The following is a 19197-nucleotide window of genomic DNA, read 5'->3' as shown; positions in this document are numbered from 1 at the left end:
TCTTAGATATCTCAGTTGTTGTTGTTGTTGAGTCACCCAACTGAACAACACCCGTGTTCAGCTCTTTGAGACCCCATGGACTGCAGCACGCCAGGCCTCCCTGTCCATCACCATCTCCCAAATTTTGCCCAAGTTTATATTCATTGCATTGGTGATGCCATCCAGCCATCTCATCCTCTGACACCCTCTTCTCCTGCCCTCAGTCTTTCCCAGCATCAGGGACTTTTCCAATGAATCATCTATTCACATCACATGACCAAAACACTGGCGCTTCAGCTTCAGCATCAGTCCTTCCAGTGAATAGTCAGGGTTGACCTCCCTTAAGATTGACTGGTATGATCTCCTTGCTGTCCAAGGGGCTTTCAGGAGTCTTTTCCAGCACCATATTTTGAAGGGACATTCTTTGATAAATCTGCCTTCTTTATGGTCTAGCTCTCACAACTATACGTGACAACTGGGAAGACCATAGCCTTGACTATAGAGACCTTTGTCGGCAGAGTAACATCTCTGCTTTACAACACACTGTTTAGGTTTGTCATCCCAGAGGGATCTCAAATTCCATTTAAGAGTTCCTTAAGTAAATGGCTTCACCATCCATGTAAATACACAAACCCAGGCCCTGGAGATCCAGTGGTTAAGACTTACCTAGTCTTAAGACTTATCTCCTACATTGGCAAGAAGATACTTTATACTGCACCACCTAGGAAGCCTTCAAAGATAATAACTGATAAATAGCAACAGTAGGGTTTCTGTTTTCTATCATTTGCATCTTTTGTCTGATGCCTCAAAACCCATTTCTATCATCAGATATATTCAAAACCCTACCAAGTCTTCCAAAAGCCAACCCATATGGCTTGGAGTAGGAAGAGTAATAGAAATTTATAATAGAGTGCTATGATAGACCTGGAAGCCAATAATAACTCCTGGGAGAAAGCTCATCATTGGCCTTGTGTGTTTCGTGGTGGGGTGAAGACAGACAAGCCCTCATTTGGAGATCCCAGGGGAGAGATTTTGGTAATTACCTCTCCATGTGGACCAGTGGCAGCATCATATTTCACCGTATAACGAGTGGGAAAGTGGTGTAGGTAATCTACATTTTCTCCTGGAGGGAAGTCTTTCTATAATTTAAGTGATACAAAAATCACTGTGAAAAATAAGCAGGTGTGAGGTTCAGAGCTGTGTGGAAGGAACAGCAGATGTGAATTTCCTGAAGAAGACCAGAGGCAGGAGGATTTTAATTAAGTGTGGTGAAGCTTGACAGGCCCTGAGCTTAAGGGGCTGAAGTGGGTTAAACTGCCTAAGGAATGTAGTTCTGATACTGACTCGGGAATTAAATGAGCACCACATTTTGATCTAGTGATTCTAATTCCACTTCTAGGACTCTTACAGAAATACTAGCAAAAGGGTATAGATCCTGAGATAGATGTAAATGGGCTTCCCTGGTAGCTCAGATGGTAAAGAATCCGCCTGCAATGCACGAGACCTGAGTTTGGTACCTAGGTCAGGAAGATTCCCTGGAGAAGAGAATGGCACCCCATTCCAGTATTCTTGCCTAGAGAATCACATGGACAGAGGAGCCTGGTGGGCTACAGTCCATGGGGTCGCAAAGTGTCAGACATGACTGAGCGCCTAACACTTTCCCTTTCTTCCATAGATATATAGAGATATAGATAAATGATAATATAGCCTTATATGTTTTAGGAAAAATTAGAGCTAACCTAAATGTCTATCAGTAGGGGATTAGTTAAATAAATGATTTTACGTTTTGTACTGTGGAATAGGAGGAAGGGCAGACCTTAGAAGAGTGAAGTATGTTTGTGTGGCACACTGCATACTACTGAGTTAAAAAAAAAAGTTATGACAAAAAGCAGTAACCACAGGTACAACCATCACTGTTTATACAGTGCGTGTATGTGTGCGTGTGTTAGTCGCTCAGTCGTGTCCGACTCTTTGCCACCCCATGGACTGTAGTCCGCTAGGTTCTTCTGTCCATGGGATTCTCCAGGCAGGAATACTGAAGTGGGTAGCCATTTCCTTCTGCGGGAGATCTTCCCAATCTAGGGATGGAACTCAGGTCTCCTGCATTACAGACAGATTTTTTTTTTACCATCTGAGCCACCAGGGAAGCCCCTTATACAGGGCTTACAACAGGCCAGATACAGTTCGAAGAGCTAATCCCATATTAATTCACTTAATCCTCATAATCTTAAGAGGTGGGCACTATGTTATCCTTATTTTTACGCAGGAGGATACTGAGACATACAGATGTTGAGTAACTTGCTCCAGGACACACAGCTGGAAGCAGTGTGATTCCAGACTCCAGGCTCCTAGCCTTTAGGTGATGCCAGGGCTGGGCATGCTTCTTCTGTAAAGAACCAGATAGTGAATATTTTCAGCTTTGTAGCCCATTGACGCATACTTCCATTCCTTTTATCTCCCACTGGAAATTCCTTTTTACTTCAGGTTTTAGAGTATCTTTGGCTTTGAGAAACAAGGCAAATATATGGGTAATAATATATGGGTCCAGCTGCTCACCGCTCAAAAGCCATCAAAGAGGCCAGGATGGTGGAAAAAGAAAGTGCTTTATGTTGCATGCTGGCAGCAGCAGGAGGGGCAGGGGGAACAGACTCCTGTCTGTAAGCCGGCTCCTCCCACTGACCGTGAGTGGTCCAGAGCTTTCATAGACAGAGGGAGGGGGCTACATGCAGAAATCACGCACTCAGCCCTGACAGTCAGCTTGAAATTGGTCACTGGCGATCTGACCAGTGTCTTCTTGATTGTGTTAATAGATTTAATATGCAGTTCCAGGGTCAATTTGTTTTAATTTCTGGAGGCCAGTTCTTGCAGTTGTGGCATCTCATGTCATGACTGCGGTCTGGTTATCGTGTACTTCACTTCTCCACTTGGTGAGGATTTCAATATCTTATAAGACAGCTCACAGGATATAGCTCAGGATATTACCTATAGCCCTTGAGAAGGAACTAAAAGTCCTTGACTATGTGTAATGACTCCATTATGGTTATTTGGTCTCCTTTGACTGTTTTCCATCATTTCTGCATTTTCTCACTTCTCTCTGATTAAACATATTCTTTGGCTAAAGTTTTTCCACAGACAAAGGACAAGCAGAGGACGTGGTTGGGAGGAAGGATCATAGAGTCCTGCTCCGTTTCAGTAGTAGGAGCAGAGACCCCTATTAGTAGGGTCACCAGATTTAGACAATAAAAATACCAGATGCCCCCATTTAGTTTGAATTGTAGTTGAACTATAATTATGTATTGTTTATCTGAATCTCAAACTTAACAGAGCACCCTGTATTTTATTGGGGATCCCTGCCTGCAGGACCACATTTCTTACTGAGTGCTCCGTCACTCAGTCGTGTCCAACTCTTGGCTGCCCCGTGGACTGTAGCCCACCAAGCTGCTCTGTCCATGGGATTTTCCAGGCAAGAATACTGGAGTGGGTTGCCATTTCCTATTCCGGGGATCTTCCTGACCCAGGGATCGAAAAGATCCTGTGTTTCTGGCGTCTTCTGCATTGGCAGGCGGATTCTTTACCACTAGCACCACCCGGGAAGCACCATGTTTCTTACTGTGATGGCATATAAAACTCCTCCCAGGGGTCTGCTCAGCCCCAGTTTCGCTGTTGCCTGTGGAGACGCATCCAGTGCATCTCACATCTCCGACATCTCGGGCTCTTTGACAGGTGGAGCTGCACCTGCGGCTGTGGGTCCCACGGGTCGGCCGATACGTCATCATGGTCGAGTACGCCTCGGAAGCAGAGCAGCTGTCTGAGGCCGCAGTGCACGTGCAGAGCCCCGGGGCTGACCTGGCAGGCCGGGTGGACATCTACAGCTGCAAGTACAGGTAAGTGTCCTGCCCTGGGGGCGTCCGCTCTAACTGAACAGGCAGGAGGTCAGCCGTGGGAACTTTGGTTTTTATCTGACTTGGGAAATTGTTCCCTTTTTGAGGCTGAGCTTGAGAACCAGCAGGGGATGAGTTATGCGATCCAGCATCACCCCTGGTGTGCTATTGGAAGGCTTCTCTGTAGGCAGCGCCTTAAAAATCTTGTGTTTTCTAGAAAAGCTGCATGTTCTACTTAGCATTTTGGCTCAGATTCACAAGAAGCAGGGGCTTCCCTGGTGGCTCAGACAGTGAAGAATCTGCCTGCAACGCAGAACACCCAGGTTTGATCCCTGAGTCAGGAAGATTCCCTGGAAAAGGGGATAGGCTACCCACCCCAGTATTCTGCCTGGAGAATCCAATGGACAGAGAAGCCTGGCGGGCTATAGTCCATGGAGTCACAGAGTCAGACAACTGAGTAACTAACACACTCACACCCACAAGAAGCAGCACAGTCTTTTTGTTTTATTCTGTCGCCCCCATGGCAGGCACTGAACCCAGGGCCTTTCTCTCAAACATGGTGTAGAGTTCATGGGTGCCTGGCACATTCTCCATTACTCCTGCATTCGTAACATGCCATTAAGAACTGGGAGTTATTAATGTTTGACGAGCATCATGTGAAAAATAATTTGACAGAGGAATCTCAAATTCACCCTGATGAAGTTCGTCTTTTCCAAAAGCTCTGACAAGGATTTATTGAAAATCGTTTTCTTTGCATAATGACTCAAGATGTATGCAGATGTTCAGAGTATTCTTTGATTAGAGAATCAATGCAAAGTATGTTTCCCCATGGAATTAATTGTAGAATAAATAGCACTGGAAGGCAGAGTCTCCTGAGAAAGCAGGTGGGGAACTACAGTGTGCATGCTGTTTAATCATTTCAGCTGTGTCCATCTCTTTGCGACCCTAGACTGTAGCCCACCAGGCTCCTCTGTCCATGGGATTCTCTAGGCAAGAATACTGGAGTGGATTGCTGTTCCCTTCTCCAGGGGATCTTCCCAACCCAGGGGTCAAACCCACGATTCTTAGATCTCCTGCATTGGCAAGTGGATTCTTCAACACTAGTGCCACCTAGGAAGCCCTTACTGTGAGCCCTCCCAATTCTCCACTCAGACTTTGAACGTGTTGTGACCTCTGCACTCACATGCCTTGTGTCAAACCCAAGATGACTTGAGGAATTGGACACTCTCTCTGTATTGCAAAGAAAAGAACTTAGGAAAAGTGTCACTTTTGGTAGCTTAGAATGGAAAATTTTATGAGACTTGAAATGGTTATTAAATGAATATCACACGCTCGGCAACCCTAAAAAATTAACTGTGAAGGCTTCTTTTCAAAATCTTAAAAAAAAATCTCATCTTTCCTTTTCTCTGGGATGATGATTAAAAAAAAACACAAAGAATGTAATTATATTTGCATTTTTAATAGGAGTACCAGATGGCCCAGCAGAGTTCCTCCAGAATATTCTGTCATTATATGAAAATACTAGTTTCATCTCTAGGTGAGATTAGCAACCACCAGGATGTACATTTCCAGATGGGTGGTTCACCTCGCTATTGGAATCTGGGAGACTGTCACCCATGTGACCTGGGGCAGGACTTCTACATAACCTGTCCATCCAAACCCACCCTCCAGTTCAGTTCTCTGACCCCTTCTGCCTTCCAGATCAGGGTTTGACTCCTGCTCCACTGGGTACAAAGTGGAGTTGGCTCAGGACAGGAAGAAACCTTCCTTATGACCTTTGTGACTCTTGACTATCTCAGGAGAGGCTGAGACATCTACGCCAAGCAGAGGAGTGATTTCAAAACTGAAGAAAGGAAGGACCCTCTTCTGGGGATGCATAAGTCTGAAGCATTATTTCAGGACCTTTGCTGAGCAGTGGCTTTTTTTTTTTTTTTTAAGCTCCATGTCCTTTATTCTATTTGTATCCTGTTTCAGACAGTATTGGTTACATGTGGCTATTTAAATATGTTTCTTTTCATTTGCGGGCTTCATTGTGTCTGACTCTGCAACTGCATGGACCTTAGTCTGCCAGGCTCCCCTGTCCAGGCAATAATGCTAGAGTGGGTTGCCATTTCCTCCACCAGGGGATCTTTCTGACCCAGGGTTTGAACCTGTGTCTCCTGCATTTCCAGCTTTGGCTGATGGATTCTTTACCACTGAGCCACCTAAGTTTAAATCAGTTTGTATTAAATGAAGGAAAAAGTTTAGCTCCTGAGGTTCACTAGCCACATGCCAAGTCTCAATAGCCATGTGTTGTTAGTAGCTATAATTCTGGATGATGCAGATAGAGAATATTTTCATCACCTCAGAAAGTCTACTTGACAATGCGGCAGTCTAGACCGTACTATTTCTCCAGGATGGTTTGCTCTCAACAGGACGTGAGATTTTTCTTTTAAATATTATAACAGGGCTCACCAGCAGCGGCATCTCTGGTGACTCAGATGGTAAAGAATCTGCCTGCAATGCTGGAGACCCAGGTTCAGTCCCTGGGTCAGGAAGATCCCCTAGAGCAGGGATTGGCTATCCACTCCAGTATTCTTGCCTGGAGAATTCCATGGACAGAGGAGCCTGGAGGGCTACAGTCCATGGGGTTGCAAAGAGTAGAGCATGACTGAAAAACTAACACTTTCACATTCATCAATAAATTATTTAACTCCTTGTAATAAAGATAACAGACTTTATTTTTCTGGGCTCCAAAATCACTGCAGATGGTGATTGCAGCCATGAAATTAAAAGACGCTTACTCCTTGGAAGGAAAGTTATGACCGACCTAGATAGCATATTAAAAAGCAGAGACAGTACTTTGTCAACAAAGGTCCATCTAGTCAAGGCTATGGTTTTTCCAGTGGTCATGTATGGATGTGAGAGTTGGACTGTGAAGAAAAGCTGAGCGCCGAAGAATTGATGCTTTTGAACTGTGGTGTTGGAGAAGACTCTTGAGAGTCCCTTGGACTGCAAGGAGATCCAACCAGTCCATCCTAAAGGAGATCAGTCCTGGGTGTTCATTGGAAGAACTGATGTTGAAGCTGAAACTCCAGTACTTTGGCCACCTCATGCGAAGACTTGACTCATTGGAAAAGACCCTGATGCTGGGAGGGGTTGGGGGCAGGAGGAGAAGGGGATGATAGAGGATGAGATGGCTGGATGGCATGAGTTTGAGTAAACTCCGGGAGTTGGTGATGGATAGGGAGGCCTGGCATGCTACCGTTCATGGGGTCGCAAAGAGTCGGACACGACTGAGCGACTGAACTGAACTGACTGAATAAAGATAACACGTTGGTATAGATAGCCATGTTGTTGTTTAGTCACTAAGTCATGTCTGGCTCTTTTGCAATCCATGGATTGTAGCCCTCCAGGCTCCTCTGTCCTTGGGCTTTCCCAGGCAAAAATACTGGAGTGGGTTGCCCTTTCTTCCTTCTGAATGGTGTTTTAAGGAGAGAAGTGCATGATATTCTGCAGATGATTTTGACTCCAGATGTGGTGACAGCACCAAAGTTCTCCATCGTTAGATTTCGAAGACAGTGTTGCATTAGACCAGGAATCACTTTTATTGTTTTTAACCACTCCCAGGCAAGTCCCATGGTATCTTTTCATTTGTTTAAAATATTCCCTTTTTCTCTACTTTGCATGTCATGTGATCAGTGTAAGTGACCAGGCTACCAAGTACTGGAGTCCAAAAATATGGTGCAATTGGAAAATATTCGACCCATAAAAACCTATTTCAAATGACAGACCCTTTCAACATGGCAGCTTCTCCTGCTGAGGTTTGAACCTTTCCCAGCATTTCTCAAGTGAGGTCTATGTTGTTAAAAAGCAATACCCTAGCAGAAAGGCAAAAGAATACCACTTTCCAAAATAATGCTGCGATAACTCTGATACAGAGTTATCTCCGCCTGCAATGCAGGAGACCAGTGTTCGATCCCTGAGTCGGGAAGATCCCCTAGAGGAAGGACATGGCAACCCACTCCAGTATTCTTGCCTGGAGAATCCCATGGACAGAGGAGCCTGGAGGGCTACAGTCCATGGGGTTGCAAGAGTCAGACACGATTTAGCAACTAAACCGCCACTACCAACGATATTGGTCAATTTCCAAGAAGACTGCCTTAGAGATCAGACTTTACTGGCCCTCGGGCTGTTTCTCAGAAGACCAAACCAGATATTCCGTAAAACCAGTGGAGATGGTGATGGCCATCAGCCCTGAGAGGTACAGCTCAGAGCACAGAAAGAAGGTTCTTTTTCCCACACCAATGATGGGTTGCATCCGTGCTAAACTCCACCTGCAGGGAAGTTCACTGTTGGTGACCCAGTTATGAACAGGAGAAACTGAAGCACGATCAGCCACCTCACAGGGGTAGGAGGGAGACCAGGGGAACCAGGCTAAGATAAACTGTTTCTTCTTGCAGCGTCCTCTGCCGTAGCGCTGTGACCGACGGCAGGGGTCGCCTCGCCGTGTACGAGCTGTTAGCAGATGCGGACGTTCGGCTCAGAGCCCGGATGGCCCAATTCCTTCTGGTATGCTTCTGTTTTGGCCGCTGATTTTTAGAAAAAAATTTTTTTTATTGATAAGCATATATATTTCTAAAGCTTATTGAAGTTTTGTCTGTGTTTGCATTACATCTATAAAATTAACCTGCAGAGAATTGCTGGAGTTACGATGTTTATTTCCCATCTAGAAATCTGTCTTGCCCCTTCATTTGTTGGAACCTTTTCCTATAGCATACAATAAAGTTCAGTCATCAAATCTGGACATGTTTCACAAAATTCCATTTAATTCATTTTTATTTGTTGTTACTATTATGAATGAAATATCTTTTGTCAGTCTATCTCCTAATCTATTATTATTGCTGGTATATAGAAATGTCATTAGGGACTGTTTATTTTCTTTACACTCTACTCTCTTATAATGTCTGTTAGCTTCTTTGCAGATTCCTTCAGAACTTTCAAAGTTGCAATCACCTGGTGGTATTTTTTCCAGACCATTGTTGCTCTATTTCAAGAAGAGTATTTTCAATTAATTAGATATATATTGTTAACAGTTAAAATGCTAGCTTTTACAGATTACCCTTTTAATAGCATAACTTTAGTATTGAGAATTGTGATAAACAGAGACAGTGGGATCTGGGCTAAGAATGGGGTACTCAGATTTATAATAAATATCTCAGAGAACATAAGATTAAGTATGAAGCAACTTCCTGTTACTGCTAATATTAAGCATGTATCACACCTGGGAAATGCCAGGCCAGCCTGTTCTAATATGTTTTAAATATTTGTGCTTGACAGTATTAGAAATGAGCTTTCTCTTAAGAACTACCTGGAATTCATATTTTAAAAGTTATTATATGTTATATAACTCAAGACTTTTCTTTTTTTAAGGACAACTTTCTTTTTTGAACATAATGAGCCAAGTGAATCTTAACCCTTTCATCTTTGGAAATTGTGATGGGGCTGAAAGTTCTTCTTTTAAGCACAAGTTTGCCCTTTCTGAAATAGTCAGATGTCATTCAGAGTCAAGGCTGGCTAGAATAAAAGCTCCATGAAAGCAGGAGTGTGTCCATCTTGGTCTCATACGATCCCCCAGTCTCAGTGCCTGGCATATAGTAGGTGTTCAGTTAAAGTCTGTTGTTACTGAATAGCTTTGTGACCTAGCCGGTTATAGTTATTGATTTAAAATGAAAAGTGGTATTAAGTTATTGATTGAGTTTCTTCTGTGACTCAGAAACTAGCTCTGGAGACAGAGTTCAGATATGCCTGCGATACTAGTCCTCCTCTATTGAGAAGGGTTATTTATAGCAGGAGCATCCGTCTTTCTGAACAGCAAGCTCCCCAACTGCCCACCACATCCGCCTCTCCCTGCCTAGGGGTCTGAGGAGCCAGCATCAGCCCAGGGCAGGAGAGAAGACACTGTCCAAAGTTGCTGACAGAGTTGTTTTGAACTTTCACATGATTTTATTTGTTTATATGATTATTCCAGGAACAATTTAATCAGTGATCCTGTATAACAGTAAAAGAATTTGTGTCCATGTAATGATGCCATAGAGAATGCTATCTTATGATATTTACTGCTGTAAAGTGATAGTTTTAATTTCTCTGGATGAATTCTTAGCTGTTTTCTTTGAAGTGCATGTTTGGTCATAACCTTGACTTGGGTGATAACTGGCATGCACCTTGTTATATTTGTTGGACAGCATCAAATTTGTATCATACCCATTGAAGAATTCTCAACAGAATATTTGAGACCTCACGTCAAATGCATTGCCAGTTATGGGCGATTTGTTAATCAAAGGTAATGTGTTTCCTTCCTTTATCCCTTGTTTGTGCTTAGTGATACTTAATGCTTTTTAGATTATGCTTTATATTTCACTTTAGAAGTAATCCCAGGCCAAGATGCTAAAAGCTGGTGGTGCATTTTTTTTTTTAAAGAGCTAAGTCATTTATCCCAGCAATTTTTCCAGAATTCCGTAACATCAGGAAGCTGACACAGTAGCAACTGGGGGAAATGGTTAAGCCTTGTCCTTGAGGGGAGATACTCTGATTTCTATTCTGAGCTCTCACCAAGATCCAGTCTGTTCCAATCCTTTAATCTCTGTGTCTGAGACTCTTCATTTAAAAAACCATGAAAATAATGACCCATCTCACAACTATGTTATGAGAATTAGGTAACTAATGATTATTGGGATTTGGGGAAGGTTATTTGGATGTAGATTCAAAAATTCTTTAGGGACACAGTCATGATATCTTATGCGTCTTTATGGAAACCACCAAGACAATAAAATCTGGCTGTGCCTGAAAGAAATGATAGCTGTTTGTTCTCTTTGTTTTTATATAGCTTTATGTCAGCATTGATGTTTAGAGGTGAATAATGTTTCATTCCATTGATCTCATTTAGCAATAAATTTTAGTACTAGAGAGGGAAGTTTCAGTAAGTTTCCATCTAGCTCCCTTTCCTTCAAAATTAAGATTTTTTTTTCTGTTCTGAGCTCATTGTATTAGGCAGGCAACTGGGATATTCTTGGCCAATCCAGAACACCAAATATCTTTGTATAAAGATCTCTGCAGACCTGTGGTTCTCTGGATCCGTTTTTTTTAAGATTTTTTTTTATGTGGACCATTTTTAAAGTCTTTATTGAATTTGTTACAGTACTGCTTCTGTTTTATATTTTGGTTTTTTGGCCACGAAGCCTGTGGGATCAAACCCACACTCCTTGCATTTGGGGGTGAAGTCTTAATCTCTGAACCGCTAGGGGAGTCCCCAATTTTTTTTTTTTTTTGGCTGCACTAGGTGGTGTGTGGAACTTCCCAGCCAGGGGTCAAACCCGCATGCCCTACAGTGGAAGCGCAGTCTTAACCAGTGGATCCCCAGGGGAAGCCCTTCTCTGGGTCCTTCTGATGCTTAGAGTCTGTCTCTTCACCAGGGGACAGTTCTTTGGGTTTGGTTATTTTTCCACATTCTGTTTTCCAGCGCCTTCTGTGTCTCCCTGCCCCCCGAAACTCCTCCGACAGCACTGATTTTGGATGTCCCGAGTGGTGGATCTTCCCCTCTCGTGCCTGAGGATCCTTCACCTCCTGCCGATGCTGTTCTTGGGGTCACCTTGAAGGCCCCACAGGTAGGGTTACCCCGAGTGTGTTTCTTCTGAACTGGTGGTTCTCAAAGTGTGGCCCCCAACCAGCTGCATCCCCCTGGCAACCCCTGGGGAACTTGTTAAGAATGCAGATCTCCAAGCCTCACCCCAGAACTGCTGAGTCAGAAACTCTGGAGGGTGGCCCAGGAATCTGTGTTTTAACAGACTCCTCAAGGGGTGTTGGCTGCCCCTAAAGCTTAAGCACCTCTGTTCTCAACTGTGGAGAATCCCAGGAATGAGGCTTGCAGTTAGTTCTGTCTGGGGCCAGCCTATCCCAATGCGCTCTTTCTCTCTTGCATCTCTGTCTGGACAGTCATTTGGCAATTTTTCATAACCCATCTTAGGATACGTCATATTTGCATGGGCTACTGCTACTTAACATGGTTGAGTTTATTAATTATCTTCTTAAATGAGAACATAAGCACTTTTAGAAATCTAACAGATTTTTTTGCAACCCCAATTTGTAGGCAGGAAATTCCCAATAAACATGTATTGATTAATATCTAGAGCACAAAGATGAAATATATGAAGGGAACACACTTTTTTTCATCATAAAACACAGAATTGCAGGACTTAATGTTTGTTCTGATAACATATCTTTTTAATCCTAGAGATGGCTCATGTCGTTTCATGTTGCATTAAGATAGGAAATAAACGGATTTGGGAGAAAAAATTTCATAAGATCCCATATGGAGTAGGCAGCCTAGAGTAGTAGGGGGAAATTAATTACAGTCATGACAATAGAGTTCTAGTCCTGGTTTTGCTATAAAATTAGTCCATGACCTTTAGTAAGTTACTTACCCTCCAAGGCCCAGCTCTCATTTGAAAGATAATCTTTTATTGTTGCTATTCTTGTAGTTTTTTAATTATTATTTTGAGGTTTGGAAAGACTTATTACTCACATGGTGAGGCTTTCTGGGGAGAACCTGGCTCACACACAAGCCTGAATGAGTGTTGGAGTCTGACCCTGGTTTTCATTATGGTTAGGCAGGGGCATAGTGGGGTGGGGGTGGGGGTCCAGGTGAGGGCTCCCTCTCCCATGGGCTAGAATTCATGGGGTTTGAACTTCCCACCTCTGCCAAGGGATGAACACCTGGGCTTTCTTACAGCTTGTCCAGCTGTGGGACAAAAGGCAAAAGATGAATGATGGAGCTTGAGAACCATCAGACAGAAAAAATGGAGTCTGACTCTTTGTTACATGGTTATTACAAGTAGTGCTTGAATGCTGGGAGCATTCTTGTTGCCTTTTGCACACAGAGCATGCATTTCTCTTGTGACGTACCTAGAAATGCAATCGCTCAATTATATGTTTGATAAAAACCACATATAGTTTCCCAAAGTGATTGTACCAAATGAGACTCCCTCTAGTCTTGGTTATGGTTGTCCCACTGTTGGCTTGTCCGTTCTGCAGCTGAGAGTCATGTGGTTGGTTTCCAGTTTGTGACTACAAATAAAGCTGGTACAAAGACTCAAGGGAAGGCTTTGTGTGACTGTGGGTTTTTCACTTCACTTGGGTAAATTGTTGTTGTTCAGTCACTAAGTCATGTCTGACTCTTTGCAACCCCATAGACTGTAGCATAGCCGACTTCCCTGTCCTTCACTACCTCCTGGAGTTTGCTCAGACTCATGTCTATTGAGTCGGTGATGCTATCTAGCTCATCCTCTGCCCGCTCGCCCCCTTCTTTTGCCTTCAGTCTTTCCCAATGTCCCAGTCTTTACTGGATAAATACCTGCGTTGTTTTGATTTTTATTCTTGAAATATCCTCTGATTCTAATTAGTAATAGCTCTGCAGCTTGAGAAGGTTTTTTTTTTTCCATCTAGAACCAGGTGACCCTTCGAGGACTAGTACCACGCCCAGGTCGGTATGTCATCATCGTCCATTTTTATCAACCAGCACATCCCACATTCCCGGCACAGGTGTCTGTGGACGGAGGACAGCTGCAGTCAGGTGAGCTACGGGGAGCAAGGCAGGTTTGGGGGTTCACCTGTCCTGGCAGGGGTATGACAGGACTGCCTCCCTCTGCCCCCAGGTATCTTCCGGGCCTCTTTTTGCCCCCATGTGCTCGGCTGCCAGGACCAGGTGATCGCTGGAGATCAGGTTGAGTTTGACATCTCGGAGCCGGAGGTGGCCCTGACTGTGACGATTCCAGAAGGAAAGTCCTTAGTTTTGGTGCGTTCTGCTTTTTCCTCTCTTGCTCTTCATGTGTTTGCCTTGGTTGGCTGCTCTGTGTGTCTGTTCTGGCTCATGAGAGTAATTCCTCCAGGGAATTGAAGCCATGTTCATAGAAAAATGTTTAAATATTACAGCTGCCTTTAGCAAAAAAAGGTCTGTGACAATTAAAATCAAGGGAAATCAGAATACTAGAGAAGCGACTGGGAAGAAAAAACTCCGCTGCATGAGCCATGTGAGCTGTCTCTCTGTCTCCATCAGTCCCTCCTCACGCTCATCTGATAAGTCTCTCTCTGAGGCATTGAACACTCCTTTGTTCTTGAAACTATCTTGTTTTGGCTCCCATAGCTACTTTCTCTTGGCTTCCCCTGCTTTCTCCGGTGCTCCTTCAGTGAGTTCTCTTCCCCTTCATCCCTTCCATGTCAGTGTTCCCTTGGGCTTGACGCTGAGACCCCTTGTTCTAAGGTTTCTTTTCATGTGACGTCATCTGTGCCTATTGATCCTGTTCTCCGCTCTGGAGGAATGATACCCACCCCTGTGACCTCACTTCTCATCTTTCCTGAGCTCTAGGACCGTCTACTGTGCATCCCCATAGCCAGAGCGCTCACAGGTCCCTCCAGCTTAGCCTGTTACCTGCATAGACCCCAGGTGCCCTGTCCCCTATTTATCACCTTGGCTGGTGAAACCGTGGTCACCCAATGCCTGTGAAGCCTCTGAGGGCCAGCAGACCCTGCCCAGGCCTGCCCTGCACCCTCCAGTTATTGCTCCTGCCTCCCTCTCTCTGAGGATGTCATCTCAAGGACAGGGGACTGACTGTTCATTTTGTATCCCTGTGCCCGAAACACCCTCTGGCACAGGTGTTTGGCAATGTTTATTGAACTGAATAACCTGAGAGCAATAGCCTCTGTAAACTGTCAGTGGGTGAGTAGTTGACGAAGATGGTTGAAATTTCCTGCAGCATTTGTTACTGGTGTGATCTGATTTATACAGGTACAGAGAATACAGGGCAGTATTTTTAAAGACTGGGGCCACAATTATTCATAATAGAGTATCTGATAGGACAGGCATTTCAGGGGCAAGCCACCATATGAGTCTCCCTATTGGTCCTGCCGTTTCAGTTTGCTTACTCTCTAAAAATACAGAATGAGGACTTCCCTGATGATCCAGTGGTTAAGACTGCTCACTTCCAATGCAGGGGCTCAGGTTTGATTCCTGACCAGGGAACTAGCTTCTACATGCTGCAACTGAGAGTTCGCATGCTATAACTAAAATGATCCCAGATGCCCCGACAAAGATCAACGATCCCTTGAGCCGTGACTAAGACCTGGCACAGCCAAATAAATACGAAAGAAAAAGAAATACTTAAAAATATAAATAAATAAAAATACAAAATTCTACCCCCTGGAGATCCAGGGTCATCCCAGGGATGGATCACATGGAGCCCTGGACATCATAACAGGTCCTCGTCTCCTGTCCACTCCAGCACCCAAGGCTCCTGCTCTTCTGAGCAGGTGCTCCAGGGGGTCTGTCCCCCCAGCTCATTATCATTTCCCAAGGGGGAATGTGTCCTGAGCTTTCAACACTGAGTTACAGTTGCTTTGTGATTCTTTTTTTTTGTAAGTCCTGTTTCACGTGGTCTTGGACTTAACAGTAAAGAACTCTGATCTGGCAACCCACTCCAGTATTCATGCCTGGAGAATCCCCAGTGACAGAGGAGCCTGGCAGGCTACAGTCCATGGGGTCACAAAGGGTCAGACATGACTGAAATGGTTTAACACAATCTTAGTGAAGAGAAAGCATGGTGGAGCAATGGGTGTGCCGGGCTGCTGAAAATCCAAAGACATGCCAACACTTTCCCTTATTTAGGTCCGTGTCCTAGTGGTGCCTGCAGAGAATTACGACTACCAGATCCTTCACAGAAAATCACTGGACAAGTCACTGGAGTTTGTCACCCATTGTGGAGGAGACAGTTTTTATATTGAGTAAGTATCACTTTGTGTGAGGGATTCCTAGGTGGCACTAGTGGTAAAGAACCTGCCTGCCAATGCAGGAGACACAAGAGAAGCGAGTTTGATCCCAGGATCAAAAAGATCCCCTGGAGGAGGGCATGGCAACCTACTCCTGTATTCTTGCCGGGAAAATCCCATGGACAGAGGAGTCCTTAGGGTTGAAAGAGTCGGACATGACTGAAGTGACTTAGCATGCACACATTACTTTGTGGCATGGCCATGGGAGGCCTGAGGCTCTCCCACTTTCCCGACCAGAGCAGGAGGCCCGGGGAGGGGTGGCCCTGGGGTCTGTCTTCCTCTTCTGGGTGCCCAAGGGAGCAGCAGTGCGTCCCAGATCCTCGGCACACACTGACCTGTGTATTATCTCATTATGTACATTTAGGCGGGATTTCCCTCTTCAACTCTGATCTCAGCAGATCACCCCCAAGCCAGGATTCACAGGCTGCTTGGGGGTTTCTCTTCCTCTTTGTTGCTTCCTGTCGGCCAACTCGGATTCCCGAAAGATACCACACAGGGTTTCCTCTCCTGCAGGGCATATCAGCCCTGATTCCCGCTCTCCTTTGCCCTCTGATCAGTGGGGAGTATTACAGAGGGCTGGGCCTCCCTATCCTCCCTTGGTGGGTTCCCGGATGCTAAGAGCCTAGAACAGCCCTGAGTATCAGTTCCTGTCTTTCTCTCCTGCAGACCCCTCCTCCCTGCCCCCTTGTAGGTTTCCTGAGGAACCTGGGCCTCCAGAGGGTGGAAACCTCTTGTTCAGAAAATATTAAGAGCAAGGCCCCTGAGGTCAGACCGCTGTGGATTTGAGTGCCTGCTCCACCCTCCATAGCTCTATGGCCTCAAGAATGTTGCTTAACTTCTGGAAGCCTTTGTCGTCTTACCTGTGAAATGGGACTTCGGCCTGATTGGTTGGGTGGTTATCAGGTTGTTGTTCAGTCACTAAGTTGTGTCCAACTCTTTTCGACCCCATGGACTGCAGCACATCAGGCTTCCCTGTCCTTCACCATCTACCAGAGTTTGCTCAAATGTCCATTGAGTTGGTGATGTTATCTAACCATCTCATCCTCTGCCGCCTGCTTCTCCTTTTGCCTTCGATGTTTCCTAGCATCAGGGGCTTTTCTAATGAGTTAGCTCTTACCATCAGGGGGCCAAAGTATTGGAGCTTCAGCTTATGAGGTTAATGAGGTGATGGGAAAACTTTTAACGTACATGTTCAGTAAAAGTTGACAATTCACCTCCTCCTCATTATTATCCTAATTGGTATATCAGAGTACATGCGGGTATAAATTTTTTGGTGACTGCTGTATTGAGATAGAACCTATATACCATATAACTCATCCTATAGGGGAATCTTCACCCTTTTATTCCAGCCCTGTGATGAGTCCTGAAGTAGATGGGGATGGGTGGGTGGCTGTCAACCACTGTAAGTCCAGGGGTGGGGTTTCCTCTCACTTTTTCCTAGACTCCAGAGCCCCTCTCCCAAAACACTGCTTGGTGGGGCGTGCGGGTAGGGGATGGTGGGACCATTTCTGGGCATGCCTCCCAGGATCTCACTGTGCATTCTTGTTCCCACAGCCCCCAGAGAGCTTCTGAATTCTGTAAGAACTCTGCCAGATCCCTGGTGGCCCTTTACCACGAGGGCGCACTGCCTTGCGAGTGCCACCCCGCTGGGGCCATCGGCCACCCCTGCAGCCCCGAGGGCGGGCAGTGCCCGTGCCGGCCCCACATCATCGGGCGGCAGTGTACCCGCTGTCAGACGGGCTTCTACGGGTTCCCGCACTGCAAACGTAAGTGCACGTTCAGGGCCGCCAAGGTCATCTCTGGTCCAGGCGGATGGAGCCCACCCAGGGCAGGGCCTGTCCAGTTTCACTGTGCTGGAGACTCACCTGGGGATCTTGTGAGAGTGCAGATTCTGAGTCAGGAGGCCTGGGCTGGGGTCTGAGAGTCAACATGTCCCGCAGCCACTCAGAGGATTCCCAGGCCGCTGGTCCAGGGACCACACTCTGAGTAGCAGGCTTCTAGAAATGATATATTTGTGTCTCCCGGGCTAGGGGAGCCAGGCCCTTGGCAAAGCAGGTGAAGGGAAATAACCTTAAGCTTCAAAACACTGGACAGCTCAGCCCTCTTCCTAGTGGGATGGGTTAGGCTTCAGTTTTTGCAGCCTAACCACCAAAGCTTAGTTGAGGTGGGAGGAGACCCAGGGTCAGAGGGCACATCCTCACTGAGGAGGCCGTGGATCTTCGTCTAAGAATTGTCATGCCGCCCTAGACAAGGGGCAGCCCAGGCCATGTGAGGGGTGCAGAGTCGCCGTGTGGAGGCCAGCCTTTGCCTGCCGCAGGCCCCATCCCTGATCTTGGGCCTAGTGCCCTGGGTCGACGTGAAGGCCCTTCAGGGAGACTGAGAGGAGCAGATCCTCTGATGAAGGCCAGAGCTCATTTTAGAATGACACACAGCCTCAGCCTGGGGGTGAGGGGGCGGCTCCTACAAGTGTCTACCTTGTGGTCAATAGGTCCAGTGATGCCTCACTCAGCGTCTACACGCTTTGTCCACCCTCAGCATTGGATGTGGTTGGTCTTGGCCCCAAGAAAGGAGCCTTTCAGATCAACCACACTCAGCGATGCCATAATGAAGGAAAAACAAGACCTTCCTCCCAGACACCCTCTGGAAGCTTCTGGAAATCCTGGCGGTGCAGTTTTGCTGGAGGTCAGGGGCGTCTAACCCTTACCCTCTTCATCCTTGGCCAGCTTGCAGCTGCGGCCGGCGCCTTTGTGAGGAGACGACGGGGAGGTGCCTGTGTCCTCCCCAGACAGTCAGGCCCCAGTGTGACGTGTGTGACGTGCACTCCTTCAGCTTCCACCCCTTGGCCGGCTGCGAAGGCTGCAATTGTTCCCGGACGGGAACCGACGGGGCCGCCACCCTGGAGTGCGACAGGGACCATGGGCAGTGCAGGTGAGGCCTGAGGGGGCTAGCCTGTCGCATCCTGTCCTGGGAAGGGAAGCTGCTGTCGGCCCCCACTTGGGTCCTCGTTTGCTTCCCGCTTCAACACTGCTCGATGGCGCTCCCCACCCAGGACGGGAGTGGTGTGTGGAGTAACTGGTCCCTGGGGCTCAGGGTAGCCTGGCAGAGCCTGGGTAGGCAGGTCGCTGTTGCCTGAGGTCCCAGCAGCCTCACTGTCCTCTCCAGCCTCGTTCTGTGTGTGTACGTGCCACGTGGATGATAAAGTGATCGGCTCCATCTCCTGGGTCATCGGGTGGGGAACACCTCTCGGCCTGTACTGAGGTTTGGGCTCCGAACCTTCTCTCTCACAAGCTGCTAGTTTTGTTAAGGATGGTACATGATGAAGTCTAAAATCCAGATCCTGCTACCCTGACTCAGACAGGCGAGCTAGAGGCTGTGTGTGGGGGTCTCCACCTGGGAGGGGTCAGTTGTGGGGAAGGCGGCAGGGTGAGCAGTACCTGTTGGAGAGCCTGGTCTGGGAGGGGGGCTGCCCCCGGGCCCCCCG

At 46.4% G+C, this 19197-nt stretch overlaps 1 protein-coding gene across 2 annotated transcripts in view; it reads left to right on the top strand.

Annotated features, from left to right (window-relative positions):
* The window catches only part of LAMA3 (laminin subunit alpha 3), a 250485-nt gene that overhangs the window by 124729 nt on the left and 106559 nt on the right, over positions 1-19197 (top strand). For both annotated transcript variants that reach the window (XM_043444125.1, XM_043444124.1), the window contains 9 exons: positions 3703-3863; positions 8303-8411; positions 10085-10182; positions 11359-11503; positions 13341-13467; positions 13550-13689; positions 15556-15671; positions 17271-17482; positions 18440-18644. In XM_043444125.1, coding sequence (XP_043300060.1) covers positions 3703-3863; positions 8303-8411; positions 10085-10182; positions 11359-11503; positions 13341-13467; positions 13550-13689; positions 15556-15671; positions 17271-17482; positions 18440-18644 — 1313 coding nt within the window. The remainder of the gene's footprint in view (positions 1-3702; positions 3864-8302; positions 8412-10084; positions 10183-11358; positions 11504-13340; positions 13468-13549; positions 13690-15555; positions 15672-17270; positions 17483-18439; positions 18645-19197) is intronic.

The sequence above is a fragment of the Cervus canadensis genome, chromosome 23 (assembly GCF_019320065.1).
Source record: "Cervus canadensis isolate Bull #8, Minnesota chromosome 23, ASM1932006v1, whole genome shotgun sequence".
NCBI classification, from domain to species: domain Eukaryota; kingdom Metazoa; phylum Chordata; class Mammalia; order Artiodactyla; family Cervidae; genus Cervus; species Cervus canadensis.
Note: the sequence above shows the minus strand (reverse complement) of the source record. Positions and strands in the feature narration are given on the sequence as shown.